The sequence below is a fragment of the Apteryx rowi genome, unplaced genomic scaffold (genome assembly GCF_003343035.1).
Source record: "Apteryx rowi isolate R43461 unplaced genomic scaffold, aptRow1 scaffold_913, whole genome shotgun sequence".
Lineage (NCBI taxonomy): Eukaryota > Metazoa > Chordata > Aves > Apterygiformes > Apterygidae > Apteryx > Apteryx rowi.
In genome coordinates, this window is record NW_020451220.1 from 157,378 (window position 1) to 184,650 (window position 27,273).

General features: G+C 34.5%; 1 protein-coding gene across 1 annotated transcript in view; it reads right to left on the reverse strand.

Moving 5' to 3' along the window:
* Positions 1–26,506, reverse strand: part of LOC112978307 (zeta-sarcoglycan-like) — a gene marked incomplete at its 3' end in the record, with an annotated part of 165,467 nt that extends 138,961 nt beyond the window's left edge. The window contains exons 1-2 of the mRNA XM_026091677.1: positions 26,414–26,506; positions 19,405–19,599 (exon numbers count right to left, since the gene is read on the reverse strand). Coding sequence (XP_025947462.1) covers positions 19,405–19,599; positions 26,414–26,506 — 288 coding nt within the window. The remainder of the gene's footprint in view (positions 1–19,404; positions 19,600–26,413) is intronic.
* Between the last annotated feature and the right edge of the window lie 767 nt (positions 26,507–27,273).

Below are 27,273 nucleotides of genomic sequence, written 5' to 3' on the forward strand. Positions count from 1 at the left end.
AAGGACTTGGAAGACTAGAATACTTCCAGGCAGTATATCATACCTTCTAGTGCTGTCATCATCTTAATGTTAGCGGTCTTAAAAATATGACTTGTTTTTCATTCCGAGGGATATTTCTGCCTCAGGCTCTTTTATCTGTTAGCTAGGAACCATTTCTTACATGAAACATAAATGGCTTTTTTTCATTCTTTTAAATTTTCACTCTCATAACTTTTAGGACATTATGCTAGTCCTTTCTTCCTGCAATTTTTTCTACCCTCTTTAATATGGGCCTTTCCTGCATACCCTTTTACCTTTTTTTTGCAACATGTAGAAACTCAAGTATGAGAGCTGGTATATGAAGACCAACCTCATTTCATTTCTACTGGACCTGTTTCTACTTGTTTCATATGATGGCCTTTACTTGTCTTTATTTTATTAAAAGAGATAAAAACTTTAATCCACCTTCTCCATGCTGCTCATGATTTTTCAAACTGCTATCAGTCTTCCCCAGTTCAGTCATCTCTTTTCCAGGCTGAAGAGTCCTACCCTTCGCAATCATTCCTAATACAGAACCATAACATTCAAGATTGCTCTGCAATCTGTGTTTTAAAGTTTTTTTGCAGCATCAGGGCCTTAGATCTCATCTTATTGCTTATCATTGCATATGTCATATGATAGTGGATATTCATACATATGTATACATTTTGTACTCCTTATTGTCTATGAACCACAGACAATGTAACCACAACTCTTCATCATCTGCTATCCAAAAGTGGCACAAAAAGATATGATTTCACCAGAGATTAAGAGGAGAGAAACTATTACACCTCAGATATATGCTGCCCTAAACACCTCTGATCTTCTTATCACTACAATAGTTCTCTTTCAGAGTGACTTGACTCTCTCAAAGTGACTTTGCTTTCATTTTATATTTATTTCYAAAAGATATGCAGTGAATTTCATGGAAAACATTCTACTGAGTTATTCAGCGGAAAAAGATTAAAGTGAAAAAAGTTGAAAGCAAAAGTAACTACAGGAATGCATGTTTTCCTTTCCATGCACCTATTTTCAAAAATGTATGAAGTACCAATGTGATACCAACTAGAGAGAGTCAATTAAATCTCTCAGGCTACAAATAAAAGTTTACTGGACAGTTTGTGTTTCTTTAGTAGTTTCTGTGTTTAAAAAAATATATATTTTCCCAGATTAGAATTCTGCACATACGAGGCAGACACAATAATGGTCTAGTCTGACTAGCAGCCATGTTCAGGGTATCCTTTCTCATCACATGCTTGGTTCTTCCGTTCTTGAATTGTGTGCTAAGTTTTCTCTGCTTCGGTTTTATACAGCAACAGTTATCATTTACATAGCACAGATGAGTACACAGGCAAAGACTACTATCAAAAACTCTTTTTGCAAGCTCTCCTTATCCCTAGACAATTGTATATGTCTGAATCACGCAGGTGAGATTTCTAACAGACACTCATTTCTCTTTTGCACATAATAGTACACAAGAGGTAGAGCTACTAATGTGGAAAAAGAGAAGAAAAGGGATCCGGCTCATATTCTGGTTATTGTCAGGACCTGAGGAGTCAGAAGTTTTGCTGATTCTTATAATTTCAGCAGTTTGATAGAAACTCAGAAGACTGCTGCTGTACTCACACATGGGATCTGTTTTCCTTACCAAGCAAATGAATTTAATAAACAACAAAAGGAAAGTGGAGCACTTAACATAAAGACTTCTCTATCAAATGAAAATAATTAAAAAAGATTTATTGAAAATGTGCAAATTTTTCCTGATTTCACTTTGCATTAATTTTAGATTGGAAACTTTGTTTTTCCTCATATACTGAATATTTTTTATTTCCTAGGTAGTTTTTGAAAATGACCACCTCACATCTCAGTAATATTGCTACCTTTAATCTGCTGTACCTGGATCAGAGGCAACTGCATTTTTCATTTCCTTTGCCTGATAGCTAGATAAAAAAACATGCCATTCTACAAAAATTTTAACAGGAGATTTTCTCTCCGCCCACCCCAAGTATGGGTAGCTTCAAAACTAATTACAGAAAAATATTCTAATATTCAGTGAGGATGCCCTCTTTCAGAGAGATTAATCACCTACAATCATGAAACCAGAGTAAATTAAAAGTCTGATAATATCCTGTTTCTATAATAAATCTACAAGTATATTCTAATCTGAATCTGTGGACAAGCTTTTGGAAATCCTGGCTTGTATGTTCAGCTGATCAAGATAAGAAAGACTACCTGCTCTTTGCCCTCTTTTGTTGTCTGCATTTTAAAAATCTATCATTCACAAATGCTTGGTTGTTTATATCTATACACACACAAACATGTGAAAACACAAAGCATATGTATGCATGCATGCATGCATGCACACACACAGAGTTTGTGCACCAGAGTGCAACAGACCTGCAGTGAATTCTAAAGAGAGGTATCTCAACTGTGCTTTTGCTTCTCTAACCTGCTGTAAAACACAGCAGAGAAAAAAAAATAAGAAAGGGTAAATCAAAGCGATCTGAGCTGCTCATGTAGTGGCTTCTTCCTTGTATATTTTACAGAGGGATGGAGACAGATACCTGAGAATAAGTGCAAGCACCAAACTTTAATGCCAGTATAGGGATTTTATTTTTTTTAATCATTTGAAGGTTTTTTTATACCCATTTTTGTAAATTGAAAGCATTTTATTTATAAAAGAACATCTATAAAACTTGGCTTGAGAAATTTGTACTAGTGTAACAAAGCATTGCCTGAGGTATTACTCAAAGCCAAAGGCAGTTGTGAATTAACTGAGTGCTGTCTTCTAGTAGAGACAGTATTTTATGTTACAGATTTTGAAGTATTTTTTAGAAGTTATACAACCAATACAAACAATTATATTTTTTAATGCAAAGGGAAAAAAACCTTCAAAATTCAAACTAAGCAAATACCCCATAGGGATTCATCTACAGCTATTCCAATAACTTGCATTGCTTTGTGCCAGTCACTTCAGAATTTATCTGCATCTTTTTGGAATATTATACAAAGCCCAACATAGCTTGGACACGATTTATAAACTAAGTTATATTTTCATCGTGGAGAGCTTTTATTTGGGCATGCAGGAGAAACCATAAGTGAGGTGGTTTATCAATATGGTGTATGAACTGAGAACCACTTCCTTATGGCTGCTTTCCTAAAAGTATTAGAATTGGTGTTCTGGGTGAGATGAGAGGTCTACCTATCCTGTTTCTGATAGCAACCAACAGAAGATATCCAAAGATAAGAACAGGATATTCAGATAATGGCATTTCTGGTAAGTTTCCCACCCTTCAGTGATTTTGATTCATTGTCTTCCTGGATCACACAGGACACTTCCATCTTTGATAGCCTTTAGCCCATTTTTCATCTATGCATTTACCCAATGGTTCCTTGAACATCTGTAAACCTCTAGCATTCACCCTGTGGTGGACCACACCATCATGTGGTAAAGAGCTCTACAAATGAATTACAGATGATGCTGTCAGAATAGGAATTTTTTCCTTTCCCCTGTTTTGACAACTTCTCCCCAGCCAACTGGCTGACCACCATAGCCTGGTTCCTCTTGTGGGTTAATGGCTGTCTCTTCTCTGTACCTGACATTCAACCTGCTTCTCCACTTTATGGACACCTTCTCCTAACTGGATTATTTTGCTGGACTTTCCCTGGAATTAGTACTTATAACTGTAACATTGTCACAAAATCAAAGGCATCTAGAAGATTCATGTAGCTCTTGTACACCATTAACATATTCCCACTGATCTTCACCATCTACCCACACACTGAAATGATGTGTTTGCATATTTTGCTACTCTACCTCCATAAGAACCAATACTTTCAGAATCGCGCTTGAAGCCTTCAGACTGCCTGAGGCACCAAACATTGCTCTTCAGCACACTTTATAACATAGTATTTGTTTATCTCATATTTTTTATTTACCAGAGTCACTTACCCAGTATACAGAAAAAAAAAATACTGTGATGATCCTAATGCTCAAGGAAATAATTCATATATAATGACCACAGAAGGGTGTTTTTACAAGAACAGACAAAAAGCTCTGCAGGATGGTGTTTTTTAAAACAGAATACATGTCAATGTTAGTTTACAATTACTTTTTGAAAAAGAAGACAATGCTAACCTGAAACTTGACTTTTTTTTTTTTAAGACTGAGTGTGTAAGAAAAATACCAACTATTACAGCGTACAAAAGTACTACTTAGAAGCACAAACAAGTTTTCATAAATACTTCTAACCACTTGTAACAGCACACCACAGGTTGTCAGAAATTTTAATGTGCAGTAAACTATAAGGCTATCAAACAAGAATTTTGGAAATGTTTTTCTGTAATACAAATAGACTGCATGATGTAGAAATTATTATTTAGGGATTTCTTTTTTTATGTGAATAAATGATTTGTACCTCATATGCTTATTAAATGTTGAAGTAATACTCTAGCAAACAATTTCTGTTACATAGTGCAGAGTACTGTGAAACATTTATATGGCTGGATTACTGAACAGACTTCTTAGATTCCCTGTCAACAAACACTAATAGCCTGCCAAAATATTTCAACCGAGCTTATACCTTTTGAGAATCTGTGATTATAATGTAATCCATAGTTACTTTCATTTTCAAGAGTAAAGTAATGGTTTAAGATAAAATCTTAAACAGCTTCCCCTTCATAAGCCTATTCAATCAAAAATACTCATTATAGGTTTTGTTGTACTCTTGCTGTATATAAGTGACTCAGTTTTCACCTGAACCTTAGGTAACTGAAGTCATTTTATTCACACACACCATGAATCAGAAATCCACAAATATTTCCCTTTAGACTATGAAAATGATTTTTTAATTTTTACAGTAATAAAAACCTTCATCTGCTATCGAATTTTATTTTCTTGAAAGTAAATGCTTTGCTAACCTTCAGTGGACTACAGATTACAGCTTTATTAAATCTTAAGACAGGAGTGTAGTTGCCCTTTGACAGGCCAAAACTCAGATAATTCATAACAGGATATTTATTTTTCCACTGTTCATATTAGGAACTAGAGATTATAATATTCCTATATATTTAAAAAAAAACCCACAGAGAAAAGACTTGAACATATGTAGAAAGCATATGCCTCAGAACTTTCACATCTGCCACAGACTCTGTACTTCCATATTCCGTGCCCTTCACTGCTGTGCATCAGATCCTGCTCAGGTGTCACAGAAGATCATGGTCCTTTTGGAACCATGACAAAGGGACTTCCCCAGTAGCATCCTGTACGGAGAATTTCCTTTACAGAAAAGGGAGACTCTTCACTGAAAGTTTTGTGGCAATGCTTTAATTTGAGGATGATCATAGAAAAAGCTCAAATTTATTTACCTAGTTTAGGAAGTAGGTAAACTATTTCTAAGTCTGAATAAAATATCAAACAGATGAGTTTGCTTATTCACCATTACAACACTGGGGGGGGGGGGGGGGCAGCGCACAGGGAGGAAGGGGCAGGGAGGGGATCTGAGCAGCCATTACTTGGACATGGGTAGTTCCAGCCCTTCTTTTCTACAAGGCTCTTCCTTTACAGACCTGATAAAAAAAACGAAGCAGCTATCATAACTTATTTCTCCAGAAGGAAAACAAATCCACATATGAAATCAGATCCACTTCCATTCTTTTTAAGAGACTCCACAGAATCATTCCCTTTCCTTTACTGGGAATTTTTCCACTATAGCCTAGAGAAAGGATATGATATTGTGGCATTTTTCCCTTTATATGTTTGGGAATCCACAGTAATATTGAATGCCTTTTCTTCCAAAAGCACTAGGAAGGGCTCAGGATGCAAGTTCAACCTCTCTCTGAGTCTTTTAAGCTCTTAATCTTTCCATTTCCAACCCCCGTTAATCACCTAAGCAGAACTGTTACACTAAATGGAAGAAATGGAAACAGTTAATTTTAAATGTTTAGTGGTAAAAATATAGTTTTCATAATGAAAATAATGACAATACCCACTAAAATGTATTTTATCCTTAAGTAACTTTTCCAAAAGATGTAACAGTAATAACATCTCCCAGCATAGTGACTGAAATGGGTAATAGTAAAGCAAGTATTATCCATCTCTCAGGTTCTTTCCATGAAAGCTTCAAAAATGCCATGGGGATGTGGTTGCTAACTTAAACTAGATTTTAGCTTGAGTTATTCTGCCACATCTTTTAATTTTAAAGTCTTACGGCTCTTACTTTTTATTAACAATTTGTTTCTCTTAAAGCATTCTAATGTATCCATATTAAAAATTACACCCAAGATGATGACGATTATCAATAAACAAAATCTAAAGCTGGTTGTTAAGTCATAAAGAATGTATTCCAAACACTTTGCAAATCACCTATAAAATTCAAAACTCAGACCAAGATGATGCAGATAGAGCTAAGCATTAAAAAAAAACCTCTCCCTTTATAATCAACATTTTAATTATGGAAGAGCCAAAAAAACAACATGAAACCGTCAATAAATTCAAAATATAAAGAATTTACATCCCTCTTGAGAAAAAGCAAGTCTTAGATGTGTGTATACACATAAGCCTATATCAATCAGTTCTGAGCACAAATCCACAGCCAAACTTCGTTTTATTATTAACTGCATGCATGATACATTTTTCTTTTAAATTAGCTACTGTAAAAATGAAAAAGTTCAGCAATGATTATCATCATCATTTGATAAATAAATTAAAATATTAAAGTATGTGCCTTAACATATAATGTGACAAACCATTATTGCAAACAAAAGTGTCTTTTAAGTTGCATGCTCATCCAGTAGCACTAATTTAGATTTTGTATTGTGTATTTTTCTAATACTACTATGTAGAATAGTCAGACCTTCAAACATGGCCTACATGAGCTGTATATGCCTGAAGACAATGAAAGAAATGAGAAAGGGCTCCATCCCTACAGCATATTAGTCAGAAAACTATGATTTGAAGTAAAAATAAAATGACTGATTAAAAAATGAATTAACCAATCAAGATTAATTAATTCATATTATATTTGTTACTATATTTATTTCAGTTAGGCTTTCCTGGAGCTAACGCAAAAAGTAAACACAGTAACTGGAAATTTTTGCCTGGGGAACCATTTTTTGGTATTGCTCTAGTATATAGACAGTCTCCACTGAGTACAGAGGAAAGGAAGACCTATAATTAAAAAACAATTTTGTGCACCGTAAAAAAATGCACACTTCATTATTATAGATGTTAAAAAATGGATCTAATTTTTTTCTTTTTTAGATGTAATAAATAGACTGTAAACTCTCAAGATCTCACAGGAGGCCCTACACAATTTGTTATACTTAACCGAATGGCAAAGCACAAGGAAATTTGCTCAAAAGTCTCTGAGGGCTGATGCTGGACTGAATACGTTACTGGTATGACAGACACCGATTTCACAGAATGAGAATGCAATTCATTGCCTGCAATAATGAATCTCTGAGACTTGGTTTTTCCTTCTCACTTCAGATGCAACTAGAGAAGCAGTGTAGGACCAGCTTCTCAAGAAGAGTAAGCCAAATGCATATTACAATCAAGAGTTTTAGATTGGTGAAATAATGTTGACCTGTGATGTTTCCATTATTTGTATGTTGCCACTGGCAGTATCATTTATATTCTGCTTTTGTTAGATTTCTTTGTTTTTATTCCTTATTATATCTAGTTGTGTGGCAACGTATAAACATCAGCTATACACAAGATAAACCATCAGTGTTGCATCATTTGGGTAAGGGTCTTAACTTTTTCTCTTGGTCCCCTGAAGTCCACACATATCTTATTCATAATTTTTGATAAAACAGGTCTTTCTGCCATATTAGTTCTGCTTAAAACATTCGGTTTCATCATTTCACAGAATCACAGAATGGCTGAGGTTGGAAGGGACCTCTGGAGATCGCCTATGTCCAGCCCCCCTGCTCAAACAGGGTCACCTAGAGCACGTTGCACGTCCAGGCGGGTTTTAAATATCTCCAGAGAAGGAGACTCCACAACCTCTCTGGGCAACCTGTTCCAGTGCTCTGTCACCCTCACAGTAAAGAAGTTTTTCCTCATGTTCAGATGGAACTGCCTGTGTTTCAGTTTGTGCCTGGGACTCTAACCACACTTCTAATATCCTAACTTGTAAGAAAGAAGAGGAAATACTCTGCTAGGTAAGATACACTACATATGGTATCTTATCTTCCTATTTATTTTTTATTGTAATTTCTGGATGTACTAGGTCTAATTTAGGCTACATGGACATGGCACAAGCTGATGCTGTACACAAGACTTCCACTCATTTCAAGATGGAAGATCTGTGCAAAGACATTCAGCATTCCAAGCACAGACTGTAAGTTATTATTGTACTGTGCAACTGCATAAATCACCACTATAAAAGAAGGGAAAGAAGATATCATGACACATTTCACTATTCATACAGATCTTTGGTGTCTTTAAGTAACTAAAGTTTGTTAAAGGAGTTTGATATCTTTCTAATCACTACTAAATAACATTACAAAGCATTAGTGCCTGACCTCTACTATAAAATCAATTTAACCCACTCTGGAGTTGCCCTATTTGTGAGAAATATAATATCTGGTGGATTAGCCTTCTTTTCTTCTCATATGACAACTTTCAGTTGATTATTTTCCTGAACCGTAATATAAAAAATTAACAGTTTCATTAAAAAGTCATCAACAGTTTTCTTCAAACATCTGCCATTCAAGATATATAGTTGAACTAAACCAGCTACAGGAACAGGCTTTCTTGAATAGAACTTTTAAGAGTTCAAAATCATCTTTGTATAATATTCAATTGAAAGTCTCACTTTCCACAAGCACGTATGCCATGCTAGAATAAACAGAAATAGAATACGTGGAAAGGGAACACAGCTAAAAGTCAATAACGAAACTGAAGTTAATTCAGTTTTCCTGAAAGCAAATATTTGAAAAATTGTTCTGAGATATGTTCAGGCCTATTTACACATAAAAATGATTAAGATGTCTAGTAAATAATGTTCAATCAGCTAAAATACATAATTGTGAAGATTTACCTTCTATTAAATAGTAAAATGAATTATCATATTATCTCATAAATATCATATTCATTCTCATCTAATCTATTACATGATCTGAAGTTGCTGTTCTCCCCTTTTATACTTTCCATAGTCACACTCAGCATTCTTTTCCAATATCAAAACTCTTACAAGAGGTAGCCGTCATAATTTATTGCATATCAGAAGTCACAGTTGTAAATGGTCAAGAAGGTGTAGCTAATCCACACTTTCTAATGAAACATGGAGCAATTTATCTGTGGCATGCTGGACTGCTGACCTGGGATATAGGTACAAGTTATGGGTCCAGTCCCCTTGAGCTGATTCTAAACCAGGCCTGACACTTTACGAAACTAATCTGATGCAGCTCTAAAATACCTGAGGCTAACAGTGACTTCGCATGGGCAAATACCATTGTGTTCCCAACTGTACTACAGTATCCTTCTCTTTAAAGTAAACATTTGTCATAGAAAGTTTTTCGCCAAACATTCAAGTTCCGGATACTATAGTACAATTTTCCACAGCTACAAATGCCAGGTCATGTTGAAATTGCTTAAACTGTTGTATAAATAGATTAGTGAAATAATATTTTTACAGGGATAAATATGGTGTGAAGTATTTATTCTGTTTGTTTGTAGGGAACTTTACTAATATTCTGCCTTTAAGTCTGCATGACCAAACAAATATGAAAATGAGAAATCAAGTTCATTCCATTTTTTCTTCCTCAGAGAGAATTTGTAACAATAAACACCAGAGTGTACAGATATACATCTCAGGGATAAAAGAAAATAATTAAAAGCTGCATTCACCCATTCAGAAACAGTAATGTAACCAGCACATCAAACCAAGGCAATTCACATTTGCTAAGAAGCGTTGCTAAGTAGCCCTGTTTAACCAATACCTCCCCCCCCCCTTTTTTCTTGTTTCTGTAAGCACTAGATAACAAGGTGTGCAATACATGAGATACATACACAAAATGAGATACAAAGTGATTCAGAAAAAGCCTATTAGAAACTTAAAATGAGTTCTTCACTGTACTCAGAACAACAAATATGTGACACGCTCAAAAGCGGATAAGGAAAAATCAGTACATTACTATCATTTGACTGAAAATGAAAGAGGACACAGGTTTTGCAGAACACCCTCAGTTCTGTAAAGCTGTGCTACTATACAAATGTTAACAAAGGGGATAAAAAATTACAAGTGAAATTCATTTGTAGCAAGATTCTTTTGCTGTCATGCTATTAGCAAATGTTTGAATCCTGCATGGAACTGGCAAGTTTATTGAAGGAGCTTAGGCTTCTGTCTTCCAACACAGCATAAAAAGGTGAGAAGAACAGTCAGTTACACAGATAACACTGCATGCGTGCATGTGTCTCTGCATGCATGTGTGTGCTTGGTTTTCTAACTAATACTAGTTTTAGCAGGCTGAGAATTCTCTAAAAGGCTTTTCAAAGGAATTATGAATCTGAGCAGAAAATATTCTTAAGGTATACATAGACATTTCATAGGAATTTTCAGCAGAATTTCTTACAGAGATGTTATCTCAAGTTTGAGACTAAAGGATGGTAAGAAACAGTCTATATATTTATTAAAAAAGGAGTATCAGAAACCCAATCAGAAGCACTAATAGCCTGCGAGTAGGACACTTACCTGGGACATGATCTATATTGGAGACTGCATGAATTTGAACCTTGGTCTCCGATATCTTGACTAAGTCTCTTAATCATTAATAATTAATGATATTGCCTGCTCTGGACTGAATCTTTCTTTCTCACTACAAAAAACAGACAAACAAACAAACAAAAAGCAAACAGAAGCTTTGTTGCATTCATACCAAATTGGGACACCAAGTTCTTGAAAACTAAAAAATTGGGGGATGTAGAGAAACAGTTTTCTATCTACTTAAGAGATATCAATTTTTTTCCTCTGAAAATGAGATTATTTACAGTCTGAAATAAATAACTGACAAGAAATGCATGCCATTGAATAAGGCAACTCTGCAGAGGTAATAGAAGTTATTTATTAAAAACACAGTAACTAATACTATTAAATAGCAAGAATTATCCAAAACCTAATAACAAACTTCTCCCTTTGTGAAATAAAAGAAGTTGTCTGTTTGCCAAACAGCCAAATCATTTTTGAGTACAGATGAATACAGCTACTAAACAACTTCATAAGTTTCAGATGCCAAGCTGCTGCAAATTGGACATGTCTCAGCAAAAATTAGCTAAGAAATGGAAAAGAGTTTTTCCTTAGTTCTGTATGAAAGTGTGTTAAGCTGCCATGGGCAAACAGTATCTTCATCATTTAGATCAGCAAAACCAACTAGATTAACAACAGAACAAATACTATTTTGAACACCAAATAAAGAGATCTGGTCAAAGAATCTTAGCCTGACGGCTCATATCACTGCCAAGTTTGTTGAGAAACAGATAATAACAAGTATCATATTACCATGCTGTGAAGAAATTATCTTCTTATTCTACAATATGCCAAGACAGGTTGCTACAAATCTTGATAAACATATATTGAACACAGTTGCTTTAGTTCTGTATCAACAAAAAGCTAAGTATCAAATTATAACTTTAATGGCAGTATTTCACTTTTAGTATTTTTTTTTAATGTTGGTCAGTAAGATCTGAAGTGTATGTCTGTGTGCCTGTGTGTTTCCCAACAGTGAAGAAAGTTAAAAGTTGAAAGAGTTTCTCACTCTTGCACAGCAACCAAAACAAAAAATAGAACTTGTGTTTCTCTCTAGTAATAACTTCAATAAAATATTAGGATTCTCATTTAGATTTTTGCAGCACCAGAAAATTCTAATTTTGAACAGCAAATTCCTATCAGAATACAGGGACCCCCTATAAAGATGCAGACAGAAAGGAGCTAATGGTCGCATATATCTGAATTATTATATGTGCTGTCTATTAAAAACAAATAAACAACAACAACAGAAAAAGTTTGGTTGGCATGTGTATCTTAGGGACCCACCTTGCAAACTAGTTGTTGTTCAAATACACAGACTTAGAGCTAGGCAGTCGCCAGGCAGACTACATTCAATTTTATGTATGAAGCACATGAATTCTAGCCAGGAAATCCAAACAGCTTTTTATGCTCAACTTATAGTTATATGTAAGTTCAAGTTCCTTTAAGAAATAACTTCTGTCTCAATACAAATGAAGAATTGTACCTTAAAGATCTGATCTTAAAAATGATTCACAAAGTACTGCTGAGAAGAGGAGCTCAAGATGTATCAATACAGAAAACATTGTGCCATGACAGCAATCAAAATTGACTACAGCACTGCAAGTAACTATAGCAAGAGAAAATACCTGAATTGAGTGACTGAATTCTTAGATGGGCAACAAAACATTAAGTCTTTTCATATATTGATTTCTAAAGGGAAAGCAGAATATGGAGACACATAAAACCAGACACACCCCAAAACCAGTAAAAAAAAAAATTGGTGCTGATATTTCCTAGCATACATGGTTGAGTCACAGGCCAATCCAACAGAGATCCTAAGAACTGATGGATTCATGTTTGCATTTTTTCCTATCACAGTTTTTACAACTTTAGTAAACCTCACAAGGTATCTTCTAGAATCATGTCACAGTTGCATCTTAAATAGCATCTTTTTTATCTTTATATGGATCCCTCAGATGTACTCTTTTGCTAAATTCATCAGAGCAAAGTAAGTTTCATCTACCAAGAACAAGTCTTTTTGAAAAAAATCCAAACCAGATAGCCTTGTGTGAAGCAAGAGAAACAAGAATAATCTAGGAAATGGCTGATTTAAGAAAGAGAGCATAGAGTGTAGCTGCAAAAAAAACTGATAGGAAGAATAACTAGTTGCTTGTTTGTGGTGATTCAGAGACTGGGGAGTCATCAGTAGAGGAACTGCACAGTATCCCCATGACGTACTTGTTCACTCCGTGTTTCTTTCCACATAACCCATTCACTTGACTGTGGGCTGATACAAGTAATTTTCATTCTTTATGCTGGGTATCAACGACAACTGTCCGTATTTTAGGAAAATGTATAAATGTACTGATATTATCCCCTGCAAAGAGGGGAACTTAAGTCCCTACGCTAATTGCCCATATCACTTCACAACCATGAGAGGTTTACTTTGAATGTTTCTTTTAAAACTGTAATTTTAAGTACTTGTAGAAAAATTTTCAGTCACATAGGTCTACACTGGTATTTGTTTCGTGACAAAAACGTAACAAAGATTCCTTTAACACATTAAGTAATCAGATTGACAGAATATCAATATATTTTATTCATTAACATAAATTACATAAATTATAGTTCTGGTGAGGTTAGAATCATAACTTGAAAACATTCCAAGATAAAAATTCTATCAAAGAACTATGTTTAAGGGATTAAATGTTTAAATAAAAAATAAGCTAATTATCTACACTATGGGCTGTATATTGATGATAAGATGACAAGAATGCAGGCACAGCAAAATATTTCTTTCCTTACTACCTTTACAATTCATATATACTACATAAGTCAAAAAATCAGAATTTGATAAAGTAAATACACAGCATATCCATACCATACAGCATAACCATGTGGTTATGTCACCAAATTATGATTCGAGTATCCCAGCTTTCTTGAAACAGCTCTAATCATATACACACAAAAAAGTAACTAACTACTCTGAGCTTAGTTAGATACATATAGCCTAAACTAAGTTGAGAGGTAATTATATCCTGAGGAAAAGTGAAAGACAGATCTTTCCAAAGGATAGCCTGCAGACCATGGAAAGGTTAGTACATGGAAGAAAAATAGTAGATGTTCCATAAAGCTCATGTCTCTTGAATCTACTACTTTAGTATCCAGTTAGCTTGTTTTTTGCAGGATGTTTCATACGTTTCCCTTGAGAATCAGGATTAAGATATGTGGGGGACTTTGAGTTCATTCTTGCAGGTAGCAGTTGTCTACTTTTCAGGTCAGCATTTGATACAATGAAGTCCGAAGTTCAAGCATATGGTCAGGGATTTTGCTGGTTCTATTAGGGGAGGATATATTGCAGTGGTGGTGAGGATTTATTCACAAATTTTATGCTTACCATTCAGGACAGAGTAGATCCACTTGATGCACATTAGACACCAAAGAGTTGTATTCCAATGATGAGTTTAGCCTGAGGATTGTTTCAGGGTTAAGTCATTTGCAGAGCATTTCTTTCAAGATCAGCTCTTCTAACACAGATTAATGAGTTTCTGCATAAATCCAGGATAGGTATGTCACAACTGGATGCATCTATCAGTGAAATTGTTTGGGGAGTTCTTTCTAGTGAAGCTCCTACATGCTTTCACATGTGTCTTTCTACACAGATGATCCAACAGTAAGGTAAGCAATCTCAATTACAGGCTAAAGAACAGTAGCACTAAGCTACTGGTGGGGGAATATGTTTTATAAAACAATTACTACATCGCTGATTCCTCCATCTAATAATCCCTCTGCTCCACAGATAGCAATTACCTTGTTTCTGGTTGTCTAACTGATACCTATTAAATCACAGCAATTATTCTTAACTTGTACTTCTTTCATTTCACACTGGAAAAAGAGATTGCACACCCAAAAATTTATCTACCTTTTCCACCTATACTACTTAATCTGCTAAAAGAAGACTTACACGCCTTGTCTCTACTATGTTTCCACATGATTGCAAATAAACCATATTCCCATTTTAATTTACTAACTTGATCGGCTTTTCAATATGCATTTCCTAAAAACAATTCACTTTAGTTGCCTGCCTTACTATGATATGAATGACTTTATGGGAGAACCCCTATTTCTCCTCTTTGTATATGAAGAGAATGTGGGATAACTAGTTCAGATTCAAAATCTGATTTTTACATGAAAGGAAATGTATGACTGGAAAACTTTCCCTACTGTAGAATCTATGAATTGAACTCAAAGGCTTTCATAGTGCAACTGGCCAGTAGCTATAACTGTACTGTTAAAAATAGTGAGTAAAAATAAACATTGTTGCAATTCTCAGCCAGAATGACCATGGATAACCATACCACACCCTGGTTATTCATGACGCTTTGAAGTAGTGCAAAGCAATGTTTGGAAAACTAACAAAACAGATTCCAGCATGATAAAAGATAAGGCTTCTTATAAAAGCAGAAGAAAATACTGGCAGACATTTTTTATTCTTTCAGCTTTAAGTGATATGGTATACCTATAGCTATTAAATATAGCTTTATATTATTAACTAACCTATTGTCATTTCATTTAAACATATTTCTTAACACTCTTAGTAAACCAAATGTATGCACTTTAAGATATACAATTTTGACTATGAACAGTCAGATTTTAAAGGTAATAAACTGCAGTTTTATGGCTTCAGATTCTGTTTTCTGTAATAGTCTAACCACAGATCATTCTACAAATTTATATAAAAGTTAGAAGACAAAAACAAATCAGGCCAGAAACAGTACATCTGACTAAGCAAAACCATTAAATATTTTACCATGAAAGGAATAATAGTTAATAACCTCATGCCAACAGTGATATACCATGCATAAATTTCAGTTAAGAATAATCTGCTAGTGGAATGACCATTAAATAAAATGGTTCTGTTACTCTCCTTAAGTACAAAATCCTTTGGAAACCCTGTTTGCAGACTGTTCATACAGAACTGTTAAGTAGGAGTTTTCACTTATGAGATATGTAAGGGGTACATGATATTTCCAAATTAGTAGTGCTCCCAAACTTCAGCACTCATTTTTCTTTTTCTTTTTCCATAAGAAAAAGGAGTAATATTTTCTGTTTTCGTAATTACTTGCTTGTACATATAACTATGGCAAAGGTAAATATGTAAAATTAACTTTAATTTTGTAATAGGAAGGTTAAAGCTTGACTCACACTAGTCAATGGCATACTATTTATCTGTGTTTATGATAAAGTCAAGATTGTTAAAGATCCAAGTTTTGCAATTTTAGCTTTGTAATATACAGTACGGTCATAAAATACTGGATTTTGAATGAATCACATAACATTCAAATGCTATCTTTGTAAAATTTTTAAGCCAGTGTTTGTATAATTATTTCAGCTACATACATCTCTTAAGCTACTGGAACCAGGTATAATCCACTAAGCAGTAAGCAGTAGTAATCAGTGAAACTGATTCTGTTTCCTGCACTAGATTCCTGCTTTGATTCAGTGCTTCACAACAACCTTTACTTTTCTAACACAGCTTTGACACATGGAAAGAATTTTATTAAMTTTTTTTTTCCCCCGGATATAATTAAAAACAATTGTATGTTCAAACTGTGAGAGTTGTAAACTGTGTAGTGCTATGGTAGCTTTGTAGCATGGAAGGTCACATATGTATGGAGGCAGTTGCATCCTTATCTTTTGTCTACAACATCAGGCAGAAAAACTGAGACCACTTCAATTGTCTCCAGGGCTCAGAGATAATACTGTAGGAAAGAGAGTCTAGAGTAATAGAATAATAGAGTAATAGAAAAAAAATGTATAGTTTGTCACAGACATACAGAAAAGAAAGTATCTACTCTGTTGTTCTTCTTCAAATTCTAATTCCTATAGGTATATTCCACTGGTGGCAACTCAGAAGTAGCAAAGCATTTATACAATAAGTCTCACCAAACAACCACCTCAAAATATCTATTGTCTTCTATAGGCTTATGTAACCCTATGCATTACAGGATATAGAGCGGATAAAGAACTATTTTGAACTTTTGTTTACTGCTGGTTTTGGAGGGTTTTGCTGGCTGTTTTTCATTTCCAATAAACTAGTGGAGAATTAAAACGTGCTGTGACTCTAGTAGTTCGAATTATATTAGTTACATCAAAATATGGCTTATGAAGGACAAAATCCAGAGTGAGACTACACCGACAGTAGCAGAACTACTGCTATTATAATCTGTGGAATGCTCTATCTTATCTTTTGATACACAAAGACACTGCTCCACGGCCAACCGGTGAGCGCATCTATCACCTTGATCCAAACAAAGCTTTGGGAATAGCTGGGCAGATAACACAGTTTCCATTGAACACAGACATTCTTTCAGGTGTACATTTGAAATATAGACTCAGTAATACTTTGCTGCTATTAAAGATTCTAAATGGAGGCTGTGTCATAAAAGCCTGCAGCTTTTATACCCACCTACCCGATCTTATCAACATCAAGAAAGGTATTCTAAGCTGTAGGTGAAACAGAGTTCAAATGGCAAGTAAACTCTAAAAAAAATTGTAAGAACAATATAAACTAAAAAAGCCACACTACATCAATCACATATCTCAGTTTTCTCTTGGTAATAAACATATAAGAAAAGAGAATAAGAAACAATACAAATATACAGTCATATTTTCTGCAGTTTATCTTCCATTTTTTCCACAATCCACATTTTAAGTCCTTCTAGTGCTAGAATTGTATTCATATCACTGTGCTTAATGCCAGTTATGAATCTTATGTCTTACTGCTTTCTAAACTTTTTTCAAACATAACACCTCACGCAAGTGTCTTAGACAAAGTCGATACATTATGTGAAAAATAATTTACCCCTTGTACTGCCTTCTACATGTACTTCATGATTTCATGTACCTCCATTATATCCTTCACCAGATGATATGAACAGAGGTATATATAATGAAGAGTCTCAATCTTTTTACTCACTCCTCAACTAAAATCTTTCCCATTCCTCTCTGATTACAGCTTCTTTCTCTTTGTCTTGTACCAGTCTAATTCATCCTTTCTGAAAAGTGGGTGATCAGAACTGTATGCAGCCCTAAAGTGGCAGAGAGATGTGCTGAGTTTTGCTCTTTATTCCTTCCCAAATAATTCTAGATATTATAATTTATCTTTTAACTGTAATCAAAGTAACATTTTCAGGTCACAACTAACATGGAATCCAAGAGAGTTAAAGATATTTTTCTCCACATACAGTATTTCATTAAATATCATATGCACTCCGTCCCACCCCTCAAAATCTCTCAATATCATGAGAAGATACAACTAAAATATTACAGGGTAAGGAAAAGAGAGACTTTATTTAAGTTTCCATAAAGCATGGTCAGAGAATACAGAATGCTCCCACTTACAGAGAAAACAGGGCAGAAATGACTGGTAGATAAAGACTAAATGCCTTCTTTACCTCAGAATGCTGGTTTTGATTGTCTGCACTTTGAGTTTCACTGAGTGACTGCTTACCTGTTATGAGAAATTAATTCTTGCTTATAAGAATAAGTGCATTCATCAGATTTTCTCTGTATGCATGAGAACATCTAAGATTTATTTCTTACTTTTACAATCAGCTAGCTAGTCTTCACCTCATGATATGAACAACAGATAGGCAGATAGAATGCAGAAGAAGTTGAACTTGCTCATAAAGATCTCTATTCTTCTACTACTCTTAGAAGTGAAAAGTATTTGCAACTTTCCCCACAGGACATGCTCAGTGTATTTCACAGCTAACTCCTGGAAAAGAGGTACAAACCCCTTAGCACATGGTAGGTAACAAGGTTTAGTTGGTGCTGATAGGAGCTGGGACTGCTGTCAGTAATATAGAAGCAACTTCAACAGCTCTAACAATGGTTTCAAGGAACTTCAGTGCCCTGAACTGAGATGCCTGTATCAGACTGCCATCACATGGATTGCATATTCAAGAGATCTCTGTGCTTCAAGGGAGAAGGAGTGGGGGTCAGTCTCCAGATACAATGGATCAATGCAGGATTAATATTCTTTGCCTTTCAAAATGTTCCAAGCCTCTAAAACTCAGCAAAATTATGCTTTAGAAATTGAAAGGCCTACAGAAAGAAACTTCAATTTTTTCTCACCTATGAATTTTGCGTTCCCTTCCATCTGTCACCACAGCTTTATTGCAGTGTTTTTCAGAGAACATATAGCTTTCTAATACTATATCTGCTAATGCATGGAGGGAAAGACTTACATATCACAAAAAACAGACATAGAAAATTCCTGCTAACTGCTATCAGTGGTATCAAGAAACTTGCATGGAAGGAAAAAGCAGCTTCAAGTGGAAACTTCAGTGGAAACAAATACTTAAGGCAGGCACCATTATGCTTTTGGTTGGGCAAACAATGAAATGGAAGATCCAGATATAATTTCTGTAGATATTGTTAACAAAAAATATCTGAATAGACAAGGCCAACTCACAGCAGAATATACACAAAAGGTGTTTGTTAATGTATGAAGTAACACTCAAAGGAGGATATACCATTTTTAAACCAAAGCTGCAGGATTTGTACATAAAAAGATAAAGAAATGAGAACTAAAACTACAAGTTATTAACATGAAAAATAAGATACATAAAGTCACAACAATACTTACCACTGTGAAATTCATAACCTTCAAAATCCATATTGTCATTGCTAAGTTAACAATCATGGTAACCAACAGCAGAAGGACAAAGAAGTATAAGCACCTCTTTCGCCATCCATAAATTCCTACTGGATAAAACTGAGGATTTTCAGTCCTTGGGAGGCTGTTCTGCTGTGTTGCTAATATATACTGCTCTCGTGTCATCTGGAAAAGAAAGAGACATAAATAAAAACTGAGGGGGCTGTATTTCATAGATTTTATTATAAAAAGAGACTGTATGGGAAATCAGTTTCTATGGTACAGAAGGGTTGCACTAATTCCGTATAGACCATATAAATGTTATTTTAACTAGTCATTTAGTAAATCTGGTGGCTTTCATTATTTTTAAGTAAACCTTTTATTTGACTTTTCAAGTTGCATTTGTATTTCAATGTTATCAGTCGTAAGCTGTAAAAATTACTATTATAATGCATGTACGATTTTATAACCATCAGACTAAGTTTTAGTAGTCACAGAAAATATGTGAAAGTAGAAAAAGAGAAAGATATAAATAAAACAGATTACATATACATATTTTAAATTCTGTTTCTGAAGATCTCTGCTGTTCTTTGTGAGGTCATTCAGAAAAAATTGTTTTGGAGAAGTCAGTCATGTAACTTCATACAAATGGAGGAAAATCTGTTCTTTCTAGAAATGCTAGTCATAAATATCATAAATGAAGTTCTCTCTCTTTTTATTATACTTAGCAAATTAATTTATGTCATCACATGTACCATGTTTTACACAAAAAGAAACAACTTTAACTCTGCCTTTTAGGTTACATGGATAACATCATCATCTGTTTTTCTCTCCTGAACCAATCTTAAGTTCTTTCAGCACACAAACAAGCAGTGAGTGTTTGCAGACTGCTTAAAGACATTATCATTAATTCTTCTTTAAAGCAAAAACCCTTATTGCATTTCATAAGAAGCCATTTTATTTTTGTTTCCATTTTTACATCTTTAACTTTCACAAACATTTATGTACAGTTCAGCTGTCACAGTGCCTTTCAACAGGAAGGTATTAACTTTTCTCTGTGACTTAAAAATTAAATTAAATCAATTTTGTTTTTTTACAATTTCTTCCTGAAATGTGCCAATAAAAAGATTGGTTTAATAGGCCTTGTGGTCAGCAGGAAGAAAAACAAACAAACAGTACTTCTGCCATAGAATTTATATAAGCTTAGCTGTCCAAATAAGCCAGATAGAATGATCATTTTTACATTAAAAAACTATCTTTTTTCCTGCTAAAAGATTACGTAACAATCTGAGCAAAAATGGGTCAGTTGATTCAATTAGAAATAAAACCCAGCTTAAATCCATTTGAAGGATCAGCAAATGTTAGTTTTATAAGACAGACCTTTAAAATGTAAAGCTGAGAAATGTTTAAGTCAACATCTGAATTGTGAGATATTTATGCAGACTGCAACTCTTTGAGGTTTTCCCATGCACTTGTTAATGAATGAGATATTAATTGCCCAAGTTAACTCACTGTGAATAACTACAGCCACAATTCATGGAATATACATCCATATCACAGCAAGTCCCAACAGACTTATGGAGTTTATAAAGTAAGTTTTAAACAAACTAATAAATAGGTATTTTATATATTTTTTTCCAATCAGAAGTGTTCTCAGTTAAATCAGTTTATTTTTAGCAATTTGTTTATGCACTGAACCTTTACAAACAGACCTTCCCTCAGATCCATTTCTCAGTCCCCCTAGAGAAAGATTTTTCCAGACCTTAAGACCCTTATCATATCCTGGCAGTATTCATCCTACTTGTGTCTAAATTCCTTATGAACTCAGAAACTGACTGTAAGAAATCATCTTTCTCCTTGCCAATGAGTTTCTATACATTTATTTAGCTGGCCATTCTAATAAAAATGCAATATAAGATTACTTTTGATTTTTAATTAGTATGTTTTACACCATTCCTGTTCTTATCTTGTGACCTTAGTTTCTCTATTACTTACAAAACAATTGTTACCATTAATAATAGCTGAAAAGTTAATTTCAGAGCAGTGGAAAAGCCAGAATTAACATTGCCCTAAAACTGTAAAGTTGGCCCCATGAAATATGGCCATTGCAACAGACTCATAAAATACATTGACATATTATTTCACCACCGCACCTAGGCGTCTGTCAGTTCCCTTGGCCTATATTGGTCACTGAGTGAGGCAGTTTTACTATAACATTTTGTCTGTTTTAAGTAAAGTTGTCTGTTCTGATTTGTTTGCTTATTATTTGACAAATGCTTTGCCACTATTAACTCAATTAATCACCATGCAAGACACTGGTTTTGGACAGAAATCCTAGAAGAACAGCTTAGGTGTTTCACTAACATTTATAAAACCTGGCTCCCTGCCAAATGCTTAATTTGAGCCCCAAAACCTTTTGATCCAGATTGGCCATAGCAATGGCCAACTGCCATTATCACGTCCTTTCTTTCAGATACTTTATACAGGAACAGCTCTTCTATAAAGTTTAATTCATACACAAACCACATTGTCTATATAAATGACTTTATTTTATTGAAAATATCATTTTACAAGTAATCTTTATTGAATATTTTTGTCCAATCACAAACCAAAATATTTATTTTGGTTCTGAATCTGTTCAACACAAAACTGCACCCAACCAGCTGTCACGCTACCTCCAGCAAGTTGCTATTTCCTTCTCGTCAGACCAAACCATGTAACATCCGTTCTTTCCAGCCACTGACAAGGGTCAAGGCCTCATTTTTCTAAGAACTGTACATATACTTATATAATAAACAGTCCCAAAGAACTTGCCATCATGCTATAAGACCGTAACAGTCATTTGGGGATCATCTTTTAGAGGTAAGAATCTGGCCCTGTTAGGGTTATTCACAACACTCTTGCCATCTGTTTGAAGACTCATATAAAAGATCATCAGCTGATTTTTAAATTACTTAGAAATAAAACAAATCTTACTTGCTCTGGCAATTAGTATGTGAAGATATTGAAAGTACTAAGATAAAAGACAAAGAAATGTTTGACAAATATCTTCACTTCAGATGAATATTTTTAACTGAGGAGGAACGGCTGTGAGCTCTGAGCTACCCACCTTCAGTTTTAATAAATCACAGAAGTACAAAGAAATTCCAGAACACTAAAAAAGCAAGGAAGCTATTCCAGTATTTTTAAAAAGTGAATTGAATTACTCTTGATGAGCAATGCAGAATAACAGACAGAATATCTTTTAAAAAACTTGTCATGCCTAATTAATCTGACAAGTTTTTGCCAATAATGTTTATTGATAATGCCTAGCTATACTTCATACACATTTATACAGACACAATTACATATAGATACACATATATATATTTATATAAATACATATGCATTCACATACCAACTTTTGAAGGCTGTTGCTATTTCATGCAATTGAATTTTCAAAATACATTATAAAAATGTGTACTAAAACTAGCTGACAGATCTTATAAGTGAGGAATCATTAATAAACAGAYATTTTAAAAGTCTGAGTGCAATACTAAGCTTAATGCTATTTCATTTTTCAGCTTTAGTATAAACAAAATCATTGGTGCTAATATTTGAAGATGACACAAAGAATACAAGTTGAAAGTTTACCTGGGTTTCTGCAATTACAAAAGTTCAAGAGGCTCAACTAAACAAATAATTACATTAAAGAAGTGCTCCATTAAATGTTTGAGTGGTTTCATCTTAAACTGATGAATTGCTTGGCACATACATACACAGAATCATAAGCAACCCAGAGACACACATTAAAGAAATTAAAATAATTCCAGGGCTCTGATAATTAATGAGATTTCTAATGCAAATCAACAGTAATATGGAATACATTATTCAGTAACTACAAAGAAATTAAATCAGCTCTTACTCTGTACTGAAAGAGTATCCTAAACAAGATAAAGAAAATGATCATACCAATACAAACTATTTAGTCACGTCACAACTACACTTGAAAATACTTAGCAATTTTTTATTTTCTGATCTTTTTCAGTACTACAAAAAAATGTGATTGTGCATATTCACTAGGCACAGAAAAATCTGACTAAGCATACAGCATGAAATCTAGATCACAATCAAGAAATTAGATCACAATCAAGCTGTTGACCTTTAACTATTGATCTTTTGGGGCGATCATGTACTATAGGAACAGATATCTTAGACTTAGAAAAGTAATTAGAGAATGTAACAGAGAGACTTTACATTTTCACAGTTTCAATCTTTGGGAGAATCACCGTGTCTTACAGACGTAAACTTTCAAAGTTTTAAGCCTCTTATCTCTAAGACAGAGCAAAGAAACTAAAGCAGAAAAATAGGAGGAGGGGGTCTTTGGAAAAGACAGGAAGGAGACAATGAGGAAATGAATTAAATCTAGAGGGTGAGATTGATGGTATAATTTCTAAAGTTAGGGTAACAAATTACCTAAATGTTAACAAATAAACACTTTAGAACATGATTATGCCTTTCAAATAATTCTCTAGAGAAATATAAACTGCTAGGCTCTTTTCTAAATGCTACAAAAGAACCAGATTCAAAATTAAGGAAAGAAATAAAAGAATAGTTGTTCTTAATTACCAGATGGTTAACCAAACATGAGAAACAATCCAATATTCGTTGTTAACGTCTGGGCCTCCTGCTTATTGATTTTCTGAAAAGAAAGTTATATCATTTTATCCATTTTGAAGACAAAATAGTAATTTTTGTTCTGAATCAGCTCAACATTTACTCTAAACCTATTTTGAATCAATTCATCCTTCACTTTTGAAGCAACCATCCAAGAATGGCCTTTACCCTTTCACTGAGGAAGTTAAATTCTTTTTTTTTTTTTAAGGTACAATTATCCTAAATGTTAGAGGTGGAATATCACATGGTAATACCATCCCTAAATCACAGTAAGGCAATTCAAAAATTCATCCATAAATGCAGTTGGACTTATTACTAACTAACTGAAAAAACAGGATTAATGCACTAGCTTCCCCATGACCCACCAGGGAGCTCTCAGGAAGATCACCAGCTGCTAAAATAGGTGGAAGTCTGAACTGGGTGCAATAACTTTGATCAAAGCACAGTTTTGCTTTAAAAAACAAAGGTAACTACAGAAGGGTATGATTATACTTATCAAAAGTAGCAGCAGTTTGCAAGTATCAGAGGGCTTTTATACATGTTGCATGATTTTCAAATGGGCAGAAGTCATATCAGTCAATAAAGAAAAAATCATTATGTCAGTGGGGAAGGAGGAAGGTAGGAAAGAAGGAAGGAACTTCAGAAGTGATTTGCCACGATAACTATAACAGGTTTTTCAGATCTGAAAAAAATTTTCTTCTTGTGCTTTATATTTAAGATTGGGACTCCAGAGTTTTCTCTTTCCCAAATCTGTGTTTCAATGAGGCAAAGCAATTTACCAACAAGATCTGTGTGAGTATCATTGTACAGATGAGGAATGACAGTACTGGGAGGGAGAGGAAGAAACTTCCCCACAGTCAAAGAGCAAGCCAGTGATAACCTGAGAACTGAATCACTTAGGTATCATTTCACTGCCTTTCCATTCAGCAACACTTTCTACCTTTTTTTAGAGGCAATATAAGTTTGGGAGCATTACCAATCACAGCTGGCCAAAACTTAGTGTTTCTAGTTCATGATCTCTCCCAATTTCTTTTGAACTAAAAGTTCTAGTTGAAGGTCTCAAGAGTTCCACGATCCCCGTGGCAAACACTGTAACTCACATTGCTTAGAGACACACAGCTCTCTCTAATCCTACCCAGGTTTTCTGCTAGCTTCAGTTAACACATTTCACTTGACAGTCCTTGCTATTAACCAAGCTTCCATATTGCTACCTTTGAGAGTACATAAGCATAAAAGTATATACATAGCAAGTTTAAAGAAAGGGGTTTAATATAGCCTGCCTGCATTCCCAAGGGTATACAACAGAACTAACAACCAAACTTTGTTTGACATGTCAATACAATGATTAAAACTGGTCTGAAATTTTTAGCAAAGAGTGCTTTTACTGAGAAAATGTTGATTCACTGAAACCAATCTGTTTGAAGAAACTTCCAGCAAAATGCAGGTGGGGTGCCATCTGACATCCACTGCTTGCTCATCTTGACTCTTTGGGAGTTCGTGGTTTTGTGACAGATACCTTGGAGGACCGACAAACATACGTTTATTTTTATAACTTCAGCATTCATATGATGTTTTTATTTTCTATGCCTATATTTGAAACAAAAATAAAAACATTATTTCTCTTACATGACTATTCCTTTGAGATTTCAGGGTTTTTGTGAATGGTATGAATATTTCTGAATGGTAACTAGACATAGGTATATCAATATTTAAGTAGGAAGATATCCTTAATGGTGGTAGAAATATACCTCTTGGACCCATAAGTTTTGATAACTGCATTATAAAAGGAAGCTGTTTACACCAAGCCACAAACAAATTTCAGAAGTCTGATAAAAATATTATCACACCAAATATTTAGCTATATTCAAAGGAAATAAGAAATCAATATCTGACAGCTACAAATCTGAAACTGTTTGCTCTACATATCATAAAACAGATAAGCCAAAATACCAATTGTAATTGTAGCTAGGTGTAGGACACTGCTTCTAGACCTGTACCTTACTGATTAATTCTCTATGCAGTATTTTCTTAATTCATTGACAGAATGAAAAACACATAAAGGAATTATAAAGCATAAAAATAAAGAATGACAGTGTGTAGACCAAACAATGATTTAGGCTGATAAAGAACCTATTAGCAATCAGATGACTTGCACAGATGAAGAGATTTTCGTGTGCTGTTTCCTGCCACAGCAGACAATGAAGCAGGAAGAAAAAAATACAGCTAGCAGGGAAAATGGTTCACATCAGTATTTAGAGCAAAAAAACAAGTCAAAGAGAGTCTGCTGTTAACTAGCCATGGCATCTCAGAACAACTCTTTCAGGACATTTGATAGGTAAATTACCAGAACCAGCTGGCTTTTCTCACTCACCCTGACAGCAACATGCCCTCTGACCAGCAGCTCATGCTGTGGACACCTCTCTTTTTTATATGACATTCCAGCAAGTCAGTCATTTTGTTTCTACTCTACACAATATGTGACCTTAATTAAGCTTACAGATGACACAGACCGCATCTTAACAAAAGTGCTTACTCTTAAAATGAACTCTTCAGGTAGTGGTTACTAAGTAGAAAGCACTTACATTAGGTACAGCCCTCAGAAAAGCTTTAGAGACCACTGAAACTTTTATTTTAAAAAATATTTATGCTCCATATTTTATATTGGCTATGTCTAGGCTGCACCCTGTTGGTACTGTATTATTTTGAAAGATGCATCTGAGAGGCTTCACTCATTCACTCTTCAGTCTCCAACTGGAAAACCTTAATTTCCAGAATGACTATATAAGGAGACTGGATTAATTCTGCTAGGACAAGATGCTAAATTTTAGGGATTTCAAGACTCAAATTTAAGATACTTAGATGCCTTCTTGGTTCAGCCATGGATTTTTGCCCTGGCCACTTTCAGAAATGGAGATGCAGCTGTGCAAAGTCATGCTCCTTAAGCAACAGGCCTGGAAGTCCCTTTGCTCCCCTGAAAACCTAAAGGCATAAGTATGCAAATATACAGAACATCAGCATAAAGTTGTACATAAAGTCAGTCAGTTGATTACACGACTTATGCATTTTGGAGTATAATAATTCAGAAGAAACTTTTTTCTTCTTGGCCACAAAAAATAGGTTGACATTATTGTCAACAAGGCTTAAGTCAGCATGTCTTTACTGACAATTTGTTTGGCTTTATGTTGTCAATTAGAATTCTACTTT